Source organism: Gouania willdenowi, chromosome 11 (assembly GCF_900634775.1).
Source record: "Gouania willdenowi chromosome 11, fGouWil2.1, whole genome shotgun sequence".
Taxonomy (NCBI): Eukaryota; Metazoa; Chordata; class Actinopteri; order Blenniiformes; family Gobiesocidae; genus Gouania; species Gouania willdenowi.
In genome coordinates this window covers 8,916,519-8,930,889 of record NC_041054.1, presented here as the reverse complement: position 1 = coordinate 8,930,889, position 14,371 = coordinate 8,916,519, and the positions used below count along the sequence as shown (strand labels likewise).

Genomic DNA, 14,371 nt, shown 5'->3' with positions numbered 1-14,371 from the left:
TGCACAAGCAGTGAGTAGAAAACATGCTTCAAATGTGTGTTTCGTTGTGTGTACCTCCATAGTGGGGTTCCACAGTGCTGTGTGTTCAGGACGATGAGGACCCCAGGAATCAGCAGGAGGGAAACTGCTTCCCACGCCGCCGAGGGCCGACGTCTATGCAGGAGCACGACCACATGGAAGCAGAGGAAGATGAAAACAGGAAACGTTAAGGGATTGAAACTAGGGATGCACAAGGCCAAATATTGCAAAAAAAGCCACATTTGGCCTTCGGTGGAATGAGTTAAAAGCAAGGCCGAATAGTAGCATGTGACACAATGATGTGATCAATCAATGTGCAGTGACGCGGTGCCCGACGCACAGATTTCTTACGCATTTTATTTGGGACTTCACATACAGGCACAGTTGTTAATGTTTTTGTCGGTATAAAACAATTTTAAGATGTCTCAGATGTCATAGTTTTCTTCTTTTTATTTTGAAGCTGAAGTACTGTTATTGATAAATCTGTTCTGGCCTAGGATATGTTGTGTGTGCTTGTAACATCACACACTTATTGAGATTTTTTTGAGCCTTTGGTTTTACATTATTAGCCTATCTACTGTGGTTAAGCAGACGTGTGCCAAAAGGACAATCATTCATTTGTTGTGGGTTTATCAACTTTAATGCACTTTAGTTGTTTTTGGAATGCATTTTTTGTTTTGTTTGAAGGGTTAATAAAAATTAAAAACTTTGTTGTGCTTTTTTTGAAAAGCAAAGGCAACTAGAATATTTAAAAAATGTCAGAATATTCAATAAACATTGACTTTCTTTAAAAAAAACATTTTTAAAAATGTATTCTAGGCTATTCATGCACTACTAAACAAAATAATGAAAAACTTAACAACCACATTCAACATTTGGCCAAGCGTGTATATTTTATTCGGCTTCGTCCACAAATTTTCATTTCGGTGCATCCCTAGTTGAAACTAAAATGATTCTGATTCTTATGACATTTTAGGACATTATTCATTTTTAAAACTCAGCAAAAAATACTGTAAATCAAATGCAAATGTATGTACTGTACACACTTCCTTTGGTAATATTCATCTTCGATATGAACTATGTGTGTGTGTGACAGAGAAATCGGCTCTTAACGCTACAGGACTCTTACATTTCACTCTGAGTGACACACACACACACACACACGCACATGCACACACACGCACACAGTGCCTTTGTGACAGTATGTGTGTGTGCTCTCTCTTATTCCAGACTGAGTCATCTTTTGGCGATGAGATACAAAAGTTTTTCCAGGAAAACAATGTATAATTTATGTGTTTTTTATTAAAATGGCTGTTAGATAATACTTCTTCTCTTTATCTTTTGTATTTTTAAAGGTTTTTCCACCATTAGCAATGCAACAAATATGTAATTCTATAAATCACTTAAGCTCAGCTTTAGTGATGACTAACCAAACATATTACCTTCAGAGCTTGATCCATCCATACAAGTGTAGAGTGTTAAATAAATTGGAAAAATACAAAAGGAGGAAACTTTTTTTTTTACCGGGAAGTGGTTGTGTTGGGGGCTTGAGAAGAATCCTTCACTGGAACGAGGACTGGGGTATCCTGGTCGACTGGGCTGGAAACACAAAGCAACGGTTTATTCACTTTGATGAGCAGACGTTAAAAAAGTGCCTCACATAGCCACAGGCGCTAACTCTTACTTTGGGCGGAGCTTCATCAGAGCCTCCAGAGTCCCAGGAAACTGTGATTTGTCTTCTCATCTCCATCCGAAGTCTCTCTTCCTGTTGAAGCTTCTCCTCCTCCAGAATGGTGCTGGAGCAGAACATCAGCAGAACTTCAGCAGAACATTATACACTATTGTTTCATAGTTTGGTTTGCAAATAATCTTGATAAATGAAGTCATTGAAAACTCTTAACGATAAGTGTGATTTTTTTTTTGGTTTTCCTTCCACGGAATAAAGCAAAACCCCGCTAGTAAACCGTCTAGAGTAGGAGCGCATGGGTTGACCCATGTGTGCTCTGTGTTGGACTGTGGGAACGCTGCTGTTTACCCCAAAGTGTGTGACATTATTTTTAGAAATAGTCACGAAATAGGACCTCATTCATGCTTTTAAAATGTAAAGTGTACCTTCAACTTTTACAAATGTGCTTTTTTTAAGGGTTTCGATCTTTAAATTCTTTTGATGTGATCGTTAGCGCTTCAAGCGTGTGGACTGAGGCTGATATAATCATTTCCGTGAGCATTTCCAGGATCTCTGCCGTGAAGTTGCTCGCAGCGCACACAGGGGGGCAGACGTCACCAGCTCCGTAGCTGATTGTCTTCTACAGAGTTTAAATTTCACACATTCAGAAAGCAAACATTAGTTTTGCTCTATCTCAGATCTAAAAATTCCAATTTTCATCTTGTAAATCTTTCTTTTGTTGTTTGACCTCAGTGGGCGGGGCTTTCAAAACAGGAGGGCGAAACATGCTATTGATGATCGAATTCAGCCACCGCATTTATCAACACCCGATCATTTCTACGCTGGGATTGGTCAGATACGAATGTTTCACTAATGTCGTACGGCCAAACGTGCCCGTTTTCATGCACGGTTGATAAATTAGGGCCACCATGTCCACTATTGTTTATTTATTATGGGATGTCTTAAGTTACTCTAATGTTTTACCTGAGTTGTGTTTTCAGTTCAGTGAACCGTGGCCTCTTGCTCGGGTCGTACGACCAACACTTGGTCATCAGGCTGTAAAGTGTGGGCGGACACTGAGGAGGCATCGCCAGTCGCTCGCCGTTCTCTATCCGACCAATCACGTCGTTGTTTTTCACACCCTGGAAGGGCTTAATGCCATACATTAAGATCTCCCACATACAAACGCCTGCAGACAGAGACACGAGTGAATACATGTATATCTTTTTAATCGTTACAACGTTCCTCCAACTTACCGAACATCCAGACGTCGCTGGCAGATGTGAACCTTCTAAAGTTAATGGACTCCGGGGCCATCCATTTAATAGGAAGTTTACCTTTGGATGCTGAGACACACAAACAAAATTCATTCAGTTTATATCTGCATGGATGGATTGGGACAAAAATTCCACATTGGCATTTTCTGTCCAGACCAGCCCACTACATTATCAGTGGACATCACGTAGAAGCTGTTATTAAATCAGTGACGCTCAACACGTGGCTCTATGTCTTAATTTTAATTATTATTCCCCCAGAAAAACTTAAAAGTGGGAAACTTTTTACCTTTTTCCATTGGCCAATTTTTGCCCCTTTTCAAAAAGTTTTGACACTTTTTTCTTTTGCCAATAAATATCCCTTTTTTCCTATTTTTTGTCTATTTTTGCAAGTTCTTTTTTACACTTACCAAATTTTTGTCCTTTCTTTCATATTGTTGGCTCACTTTTCATCCAAATAAGCTAACTTTGGCCCAATAAATACCACTTGTTTTCTTTTTCCCTACATTTTGCGTCTTTCTGTTGCAAATTTTTGCCCTTTTTCAATAATGTTTGCCACATTTTGCCCATTGAACCTACCCTTTGCCATTACATACCACCTGGTTCCTCTTTATTTGCCATTTTTTTGGCCACTCTTGACTGCCTTTGGTCCATTTTAGTCACTTTTCACTCTTTTTTTCCACTTTTTGGCCACTTGTTAGCATGTCTGCATCCACTTGCTTGTCCAAGTGGGACGGTCCGATTACAACAAGGTCTGCATAGGTCTACTGTCTTCAAATGACAAAAAGCATTCAAGAGCAACCAGTAGATGGCAGTAAAGCACTGAAGAAAAGAAAAAAACCAACAACAACCAGTGACTGCTGATAGGAATCTCCTTTGATTTACAGTCACCTCAGTTCACAGGAGTGCAGGGGTAGAACCAGGACAAACAAGTACTCCGACAAAATACAGATTCTTAGTTTGCACTTGGTCACAACAATCATTGTGTGAAATAAAAACACTAAAAACAGTCATACAAAAGTGTATCATGCAGTATTACTTTTTTAAACCTCTTTATAGAAACTTGTTAATGAAGGTTCACTAAAACAACCCAGTCACATATTGCACTCACTCCAAACCAATCATGTCAATCCCACATATCTGGTTCTTGTTTTATTTTTACTCTTTTTTATTGTTTTTATTTGATTTATTTTTCCCCCATTTATTCTTCTTTTTTCTTTGATTTATCCTCACCTGGTTGCCTTTATGAATAACATTGCTTTGTTAAAGTAATGTATTTGTGACTGAAATATGGTCAGATCTGCTATTGTTAAAATATGATTGTTACTACAACACAGCATAACGTGGATGGCTGTTCATCAGAGGAATGGGATCCACACAAGGTTCCTGCTGCTTAACAGAAGGTTTTCCTTGCCGCCATGATGAATTCATGTTGGTTGTGGGATACATATGTATGTGTATATACGTATATATGCATATGTGTGTATCCATAAAACGAATAGTACGTCCTTAAGACTGCTCTACTGTAAAGTGTCTTGAGATACCATTGGTTATGATTTGGCGCTATACAAATAAAAGATTGATTGATTGATTGATTGACTATCTGTCAATCACAAGACAATATTGATACAGCTGTAAGAATTTTAGAAAATGTAATAAGCTAGAAAATTGTGTTTGAAAATTTAAAAAAAACTAATGCACCAACTCAAGTTTTCTTCAATAAAATAACAAACTAAAAAAAAATAAACATTCTTTAACTTTAGATGTATTCCTCCATTATGACTTGTTTAAAACTGATTTTTCTTCTTATTTATCTAATGATTAAACAAATTTCAGTTTGTTCTGTTGTAAAGGCAATAATCTAAATCCTACAATCAATGGTCCCCTGTGCATTGTAATTGTGATGTGGGTTCAGTACCTTTGTAATAAGAACTGTCCTCCATGTATCGAGACAGACCAAAGTCTCCAAGCATCACACAGTCCAGTGACGACACCAGGACGTTTCGAGCTGCGATGTCCCTGTCAGAAGGAAACAAAGGTGACACTTAAACTTACAGTTCTGTCACATTAGGAGTCACTAAAAAGGTGTTTAACAGAAACTTGAAGGTGGTTAAATAAAGGGCGTAAATAAACGATTTTATCGAAACATGACAAAGCAGAATACAACAAAGCAGCATTCTTCATCTTATATCAAACAGCTCTGATGTAAATTTAATGTAAATGAGAATCGTCCATTGACTTGAAAAAAATGTTTCATAAATGTGTAGACTGATATTTACACATATCAAATGACAGCTGCAAACTTGTAATCCAACATCTACTAACATGTTTTTTTTATTACTCAAAATATAATATAATTTAAATCTCGATATTTTTAACACAATTAAAGTCTCATTTTCTTCTATAAAGGACAGCATGTTTGTTTATTTATTAGGATCAGCAATAGCTTAAGCATAAGCTGTCAGCTATTCTTCCAGGGGTCCACAAATTACACAATGATAATACAATTCATACAATGACAACATTGATCACATTACACCATCAAAACAGACATTTCAACTCAAACAAAAATGAGTAACAACAGACATAAACGCTCTGAAGTATTATTTGGTAATGAATTCTATTCATGCATAGCTCTATACGTTACTTAGAGCTGTACTAATGAAGTTCTTACTTTGGATAAAATAAAACAACCACTAACTACATGCCTAGTTGACTAATAATGCATTTCTGTAGTGAGTGAGTTCTGTAGTGACTTGTTTAAGATGCATTCAGAAATCCATCTAACTGTGCTTTTCATGCTCAAAACAAGCGATAAAATAAAAAAATATATATTATATATATTTTCTATATCGCCAAAATAGATATCTGAATATATCTTGAATCTGAATACAGGGAAAGCTTTCTGGTCTTCCCAAAAAGAGTATTTCAAGTTTGCAATTATAACAGATTTCAGCGGCACGTCCTGTGTTTCAGGATGGATTTTAAGGTTCTCTTACTGGTTTTTAAGTGTCTTAATAGTCTTGGGCCTCCTTATCTTTCAGAACTGCTTTTACCCAATGAGCCTTCTTTGGCGTTGGTCTTTTAATAATCTCCAAAGGTCAGAACATGCACTCATAGTGAGGCGTTTTACAGTTTTACGGCCCCCGTCTGTACAACAGTCTGCAGGAGAACCTCAGGGCTGCAGAGAACGTTCATATCTTTAAGAAAAGGCTCAAGACCCACCTTTTTCAAATGATCTTTTCACTAATTCTTTATTCATTTTAGGGTTGCTATCTTTCATGTTTTTATTCACCTTTATGTTGTTTTTATAGGATTGTTATCTTTCATGTTATTTTTATAGTTTTAGGTTTGTTATTTTTTATTTTTACTATCCCAGTGTTTCCTCAGATGGTGCCCTCTGCACTGGGGGATGTGATGGGCCGTGGCTGCAGTGGTGCTGTCCGTCTTGTGGCCCCCAGTGTTGGTGAATAGTTTCTACTGTTTTGCTGGACTGGGGGCTCTGTCTCAGTGTCCTGTGCCCACGGTGTGTGTATATCTGTGTGTGTGTGTGTGTGTGTGTACCTGTGCACAAAGCGTTTGCTCTCCAGATAAGCCAGTGCCGTGCTGAGCTGGTATGCAAACTGGATGAGTGTGGCCAAGTCAAGGCTGTACTTCCTCACCTGAAGAAACGAACGCAGCTGCAGAGAGAAGAGGACAGAATCAGAGGAAGGTCAGACATGTGTAAAATACGTCGATGCTTTGTTTAAATAAACAATCCCTCAGTGTCGGATGTTTGAGTCGTCGTACCTCTCCGAGAGTGCAGAGCTCCATGATGATCCACACGGGGTTCTCTGTTATCACACCGATCAGCTTCACAATGTGAGGGTGATCAAACTGCCGCATTGTCACTGTGAGGAGAAGCACAAACACATCATCCAATTATGTACAGAAAACATGCTAACAGGTGCAGAGGAGCTGGTGTTTGACGTGGTCTCACATGCTTCCTGGAGGAACTTTTCTCTGACGCTGTCTGAGGTGCAGTTCTTACACGTCTTAATGGCAACAGGTAAATCTGGCTTATCCTGCACAACACACACAAAAATAAGACATTTCCAGAGGCTAAATATTAAAAATATGTTTCAACTATTGCCCGTGTGTATTCCTACATACTGGACAATTGTAGACTCCTTGGTGCACGTCTCCAAACTGACCCTCTCCGATGCAGCGACCTAATTCAATCCTGTCTCTCTGGATTTCATAGTCTCGCGCTGAGAGGAGGACGAAAGCAGGAGAAGAAGAACTTTAGAGGGGGTTACGTGTCTGCTTTAATCCATGACGTGCATCTTTAGTGAATACAACCAAGCAAGACAAAACAATTAGCTGATTTCATATTTTTCCACCTACAGGGATCCCATTCACCTTTGTTTCAATTGAATGAATTAGTGCAGTATTTCAATTAAAAAAGCTAAAATGAAGACATTTTCTTAAAAGTTTGGATCAATGAGCAAACATAGAACTTTAAAAACAAGCGGAAGTGAAGGTAACAAAACAGGATTGGGGTCAATTACAATTTTCAATTACATCTTCAATTAATCATGTCCAATTACAAATCAATTATGATTACGGTGACCAGCACTTTTTCCAATTATAATTAAAATTTCAATTATTACTTCTCTTCTGAAAGTCAACTACAATTAATCACAAATACTAATAAATAAGCCTAGAAAAAGCAACCTTCCTCTTGTGTTAGCTTCCTGTTAGCATCTCTTATGATAACGGCTCAGTTTTGACTCATGTCTTAAATCAGCTGTAAAAATATTAACTATCATCTAATTAGTTTTTCATCTCTGGCTTACCTTAAAAACATTGGTATTAATATTTTTTATGATAAAATTACCCTGAAGACAACTGACAGGTAGTAAGAAACTGATTTTATTGATTGTTATCTACATAGTTTGTGTAAGCCATAGAACTGAACATGGTTCCACAGTTTTGCATTTCATTAAATTGTGATAAACAGTTTTTGTAGAATTTCTATGAAATTCTATAGAAATTTCCATAGAATTACAATTCCAAAGTCAAGTATCTAAACTCAATTACATTTAAACTATGACTACAATAGCAACAGATTTTTTTTTAATTACAATTTAAAATATGATTACATCATAATTGCAATGAATTATCAATTAAATAATTACAATTATAATTGACCCCAACCCTGGTACACAATGCAAACTGACGTGAGGATGTTTTGCGATAATTTACTGTGTAAGCTTCAGATTTCATATAGTTTTACACAGGTGGACAGATTTGTTGTTACACTTTTATTAATGAAAGAAAAACCCATTTAGAAACTGAAATAATTTATAGCAATTAGAGATTAAAGATATTAAAATAATTAGTTGAAGACTGCAAAGTTATCATGAGACATTGTTTCAACAGAATTTAAGAGCTTGGTTTATTAAATTACAAACTTAATTACAATTTATTATGACTTTTCATAACTCATGTAGTTTTCCCTTTGAGCGGTCGACCTAAACATCCACACAAAAAATATCAGACGTAAGACATTCTCCGTTTCAAATATGAACAGCTTTCAGCATCGTTTCACATCTCCTCTAAATCACAGATTGCTGAGTCAGAAATATAGAGGCAGGAGTTTTTACCTTCAACTAGTCCATAGCTGACTGTGTTGGCAGTGGGAGAAAGAGGAAGAAAAAGAGGTGAAGAGAGGTGCAGACAGCTGCAGCAGGATCGGAAACAGCACACATGCACACACAAACACACGCACAACAACTAACCCACATCTCTCTTTGTTATATGTTTAGGTAATACAATCTCTTTCTAAGATTGCTAATTTGAACACACATGCAAATTTAGGTAGGACAATACTTTATTAGTACCACAAAAAAAGGAAAACAAAAGAGAAAGTCTGTTAAAGGAAGTCACAAAGAGAGAAAATAGAAAATAAAAGACTGAGAAACAAACAAAAAAAAGACCGCAAAATAAAATCAGCAGTCGTTTTTAAATGCTGGCTTGAGAATAAAATAGAGAATATACTTTGCACTTAGCCTGAGCATCCACGTTAGGACAAAAAACTTTCAAATAATGCCAAAAGTTTCAGGAAATTCATGGTTTGGATGATGGAGATTCCTGACAAATGTGATGTTCCTTCGTATATAAATAGTAGAGGTTGAAACCTGCCCCAGTTTCTCTGAAAACCAGCCTGAATGTGATTTGTATTGCCAGACCAGATGTGGTTTTGCACAACTTCTGTGGTGTTTTTTTTTTTCTTCCTATTTGTGCGACTATGCCTTCTCTAAAGTCTTCCCTTCATAGTCGCCTTAAGAGAGCAGCAAATCAAAAATGAATGTCCGACAGGCAGACGGTAGAACAAGGCACTTACTGGAGGGCATGGTGTATGTGTCCTCTTCATCCACTATCTCTGCATAGTCATCAGTTTCTGCAACGAAGAAAAACAAACAAACACCTTCAAAAGACACCCCACAAAGACACTGCATGCATATGGAACCAAACAATCGACGCACACTTAGTTTACCGTGTAACGCAGAGGCTCCCGATAAAAATGAAAACTATACAAAACCAGGATATAGCGCTGGAAGCTAACTCAGGAACAATGACAGTCATGTCGCTCCTCGCTCTCCATTTCTCTGCTCAACTCTTCCCTCACATGCACACAAAAAACACTTGGCGGGGAGTGTCAGCTGAACATGTGTTGTGAATATATGTCTGTGTGAGAGCAGCTGGACTGAAGAGAGTTACTGCGGTGGTGGTGAAGTAGGAGGAGGAGGAGGAGGAGGAGTGAGTGGAAGGACGGTTGGAAAATAGTAGAAAAAAGTAGAAAATGGAAAGAGATAAAAAAAAACTAAAAAGTAGTGAGAAAATAAACACACAGGAAAAAAAGAAGATACAGAGAGTTGTCTAGAGCAGTGGTTCTCAACCTCTTCAGCCCTTTTCGACCCCCAAAATAAAGGTGCCAGAGACCAGGGACCCCCAGTGTACCTGATTGTGATTGAACACAGACATGAACATTGAAGAACGGTCATGTGGAGACAGAGCCATCTATAAGGAGGAATAAAGGGGAGAGCTTTTTTATCCCCATCAATAAAGTCAGCAAAATGATGGTCCATTGTTCTATGAATCTATTTATTTATTCATCTGAATAATATCCACTGTTATTCAGGAAGTGTATTGTTATTATTTGCGCCATAGTATATAGTCATCTTAAATATGTAAATCCTTGTTTTAATCGGAAATAAAATGGGTTAAAAGTGACGAAAATGGTGGAAAAGGTGGTGAAAAGGGATTTTAAAAACCACAGAAATTGGTTAAAAGTAGCTAATTAGAGTGGCCAAAAACAAACAAAAAAAGTGGTAAAAAGAGTTCAAAGTGTCAATATTGGAATATTTACTCGAAAAAAATGGTTTAAACAAGCAAATAATGGGCATGACAAATCGTGAATGTGGTTAAATTGGCAAAAATAAGCATGATATATGGTGAAAAGAGGTTCAAAGTGAAAATAATGGGTCAACATATGCAACAATAGGCGGGAAAGTGATGGAAAGTATTTATAAGTGCCGGAAATGTCTTGACAGTGGAAAAAATTTGCAGAAACAGCATTGAAATTTGATGAAGTGGCACAAATACATTCAAAGGAACAAAAATATGGCAAGAAAAAGTGATGAAAATATGACAAGTTTGGTGTAGTTGTAGAAAAAGGGTAAAAATAAACAAAAATTTGTTAAAAAAATAATCTTAAGTTTCTTTAAGGTGACTGGCAACCCCCTCCCAGTGTCTTGCGACCTCAGGGTTGAAAACACCTGGTTTCGAAAGATGTTGAGTGTCAAGCAAGCCTATGGTCAAATTTGGCTTAAAATGTGTGCAGAGTCAGAGAGAGAAAGCCTGAGGGAGGGACAGAGAGGCGTGCCAACAGTTAAACAGATAGAGGGAGAGATGGACTACATGATGTGGAGCAGATGGTGGTGTTTAAAATAAAAACCAGTGAACAGACTCAGCTGTTGGAAACAAGAGTCAAACATCTGCTGTCCTAAGAGTTCCCCTGCAGCTTTTCCTCTGACTGTAAACTCTTAAACGTGCACATGCAAACGTTTGGTTCAACTTTCATTCTTTTTTTAAATTATTAAAGACATTATTAGTGTGAGCAGCTTGGAGTGGGACTCATCAACATTCACAAGCTCGCCCAAACACTCTCCAACTATCCTTTTGTTTTTACAAGCCCTTAAACTAAAACACAACGCTTCATTTTCGTTTTGAGTATCCTATTGCACGACGCCCCCGTTGAGGGAGAACTAACTGTAACTGTTAGGAATCAAACTAAGACCCTAACTCACTCTGAAAGACCTATACACAGAAAAATGGAAAGCAGATTAAAAAAAAAAAAACAAGTCTCTCTTCATGATCCCTGAATCCACCAAACAGGATATTACATTTTACAGCCTTTGTCAACTATTATGATATTGGAGTTTTTTTGTAAAAAAAAAGAAAAAAAGGATGCTAAAGGTCGGTATTTTAATCAAACAGGGATGAGTTTCCCTAAACCTTTGCTATGCATGATTTATCATTCTCATGAAAGGAAAGGAAAGCCTTTGATGTCATAGAGGAAAACAATAGCCCTGCTTTGCCTGTAGGTGAAAAACAGTTTTATGTGTGTGAGAATCAGTAGAAATATTACCAATTCACCAAATGCTAACCAAGCATTTTTTTTTTCTTTTTTGCTTACATAAATATCATTAAGACCTTATTTTTAGGTAGAGTTGTTATTTCTATATTGGGAGGGCCATTGGTTCTAAGTGGTTTTGGGTGCATTTACGCAAGAATTTGTCTGGTTTAACTATTTCTGCTCTTTAGCAAAGAAAGCGTGCAAGGAATGTTTCCACATTTCAAAACAGCAATCCTTTCCATTTATGCCATTTAACTATGCTTTTGCTGTAGGCTGTCCCATCACATATATAAAATATTGATATAAAATCTCCACCTGAATACAGACATTAAAGGGCCCATGTTAAACTAAATCAACTTTTCTGTGCTATAAACATGATAAAAGTGCTATTTGGGCTTCATACACATGCCCAAGGTGTTTTTTTATTGATTCCCTCAATCGTTAGTTAGAGGGTTTTTTTGTTCCTTTCTTACTGCAGGGTGAGCCCAAACACCTCGCTCCAATTTGATGACGGGTTCCCACTTTGATGACAAATTTGATGTGGCACTGAGCTGGAGAAGCTGTGCCTCCAGGAAGCTCTCTGCCGTGATTGACATGTAAACAGACACGCCCACTAAGGTGCGCATTTCAGCATCCTTCATGCAGTGCTATGTATGTATTTTCTACAGTCTATGTATGTACCGGCGAAAGCCCCGCCCACACGCTCTGTTTCGTGTTTATAAAGCAGCATGAGCTGGACTACGGAGTGGGTGGGAGGAGGGCGGGTCGTCTTCTGGCCCTATGTGTGTGGGGAGGAGAAAGTCAGTGTCCCGTCTATAGACACGCCCACTCATGAATATGCATAAGTAGGCCACAAATCAGCCTGTTTGTGTAGAGTTGATCAGAAACTTTTCAGAGGCTAAAACCCTGGAAAACCAACGAGTTTGGGGAAATAAACCTCAAATACTATGTTTTTGGGGTTCTTAGAACAAACGGAGATGGTGAAAAATAGCATGACATGGGACCTTTAACGCTGCTGCTAATTCATGCATTTGTATTTTCAGATTAAAACAAAAGTGGAACACATGCAAATTGTTCTCCCACACATCTCATCAAGAACACACACGACACACCCCTTTGTCAGGACACTGCAAAGTGTCTGTGGGAGGAGGAGGGAAGGAGAAAAAAAGAAGAACAGAGTGACTTTACCATCCCCGCTAAGATCCTCTGTAGGGTCCAGGTGTGCATGCAGGAAACGGGAAACGGGACAGCAAAATAGGAAAGACAGAAGAAGCCGAGCAGTGAGGAGAGAGAGAGAGAGAGAAAGAAGAGGTTAGAACATGAAACAGGCAACATTTCTGTATCTGTGGAGCCAAACTCTCTGCGAGCAGTTACGGTAGTTAAAAAAATAACATCTTAAAACAGACTTTTAGGGACAGCACAACAGTTGTTAGAAAAGATTCATGAGAAACAAAAAGATTCTCTTTTGCCAGACCGGATTTAAACTTTATTATAGTCTCGGTAAAGTCTGGGTTTTTTTTAATGACATGCTTGAAATGGTAGCAGGAAGGTTAGCGCAGTTAGCAGAGGCTGCTCCATGTTAGTCCTGTGAGTTGAAACTACACCACAAGCTTAGATTGCTAACACTCAGTCAAAGCATCTTAAAAACAAAGATAACAATAGCCTTCTGAAAAGCATTTCATAAGCAAAATAAAACGTTTGGACTGAATATAAGATTGAAATATCAATCAAACTATTTATTTAGGATCTTCGTCGTAGATCAAATTGCTTCACAGAAATTTGCTTATGTGATGAAAATGATAATAAGTTTTTTAGACTAATGCACACAGTCAAAAAATATTTAAAAAGACAAAGCAGAGAAGGGAACGATTTTTAAAATATAAAACATTGAAATGAGCATAAAAAAATTCAAGAACCCTAAACATGATAAAAAATCATAGAGCACTACATAAAAGCCAGGCTGAATAAATAGGTTTTAAAGATAACTTTCTCTGACAGCAGCTGAAACCAGAGGAGGAGTGTTACAAACTGAGCCACTGGAAGAAAGTTACAACTTTCTGTACCTGTTAGGGAGAAGAAACTGGTAGAAACAGCATTGACTGTGTGCTTGAATTGTATCTCACAATTTTCTCTCCCTAACAAAGGTCCCTGACCTTCGAGACAAGGCCATGAAGTACATGGTAGTATGCCATAAGGAAGCTTGTACAAAGCTTCTCTGCTCCAATGTTCAAGCAAAACTGGCAAATCACGGCAAAACTGAAAAAATTAACAAGAATGGTCAGCCCATCGCAGCTGGAGGACTGAAATGGAAAAACGAGAATCCTTAAGTGGTCAGTGGTTAGTCCTTCATAGGAAAGCACCAGGTTATTGAGACAGAGAATTAAGATATAACAATTTATGATAAAAGATGACTCACTGTCCAATAGTTAAATACATCAACACCAAATCTGTTGTTAAGGTTGTAGGAAGAGGTCAAAGCAGCCAAGCAGTAAAAACAGACACAGCTCAGTGAAGAGGAGATATACTTGGAAAACACTTCAGTTTGTGATGCAGTGGACAAAGATGTTAAAGCTCCTTAAATCGTTGTCATTGTCAGGAAAAACAGGAGAGAAAAAAAGGAAAAATCCAACTCATATTTTTTTTTCTCAATCTTGGCGTTTTGAGATTTCAAGCAAATAAAGCCAAACCACTCTGTATAATGTAGAGCCGATGAACGGGAGTCGGAGGTGG

At 37.8% G+C, this 14,371-nt stretch overlaps 1 protein-coding gene across 4 annotated transcripts in view; it reads right to left on the bottom strand.

The window, feature by feature from the left end:
* Positions 1-14,371, bottom strand: part of ptk2aa (protein tyrosine kinase 2aa) — a 58,977-nt gene that overhangs the window by 7,694 nt on the left and 36,912 nt on the right. For 3 of the 4 annotated variants that reach the window (XM_028460593.1, XM_028460590.1, XM_028460591.1), the window contains 12 exons: positions 12,830-12,847; positions 9,347-9,403; positions 7,111-7,208; positions 6,938-7,022; positions 6,748-6,848; positions 6,523-6,638; positions 4,877-4,977; positions 2,941-3,030; positions 2,669-2,873; positions 1,703-1,814; positions 1,543-1,617; positions 55-153 (listed from right to left, as the gene is read on the bottom strand). In XM_028460593.1, the coding sequence (XP_028316394.1) occupies positions 55-153; positions 1,543-1,617; positions 1,703-1,814; positions 2,669-2,873; positions 2,941-3,030; positions 4,877-4,977; positions 6,523-6,638; positions 6,748-6,848; positions 6,938-7,022; positions 7,111-7,208; positions 9,347-9,403; positions 12,830-12,847 (1,157 nt within the window). The remainder of the gene's footprint in view (positions 1-54; positions 154-1,542; positions 1,618-1,702; positions 1,815-2,668; positions 2,874-2,940; positions 3,031-4,876; positions 4,978-6,522; positions 6,639-6,747; positions 6,849-6,937; positions 7,023-7,110; positions 7,209-9,346; positions 9,404-12,829; positions 12,848-14,371) is intronic. The other variant, XM_028460592.1, reaches the window with a different exon arrangement.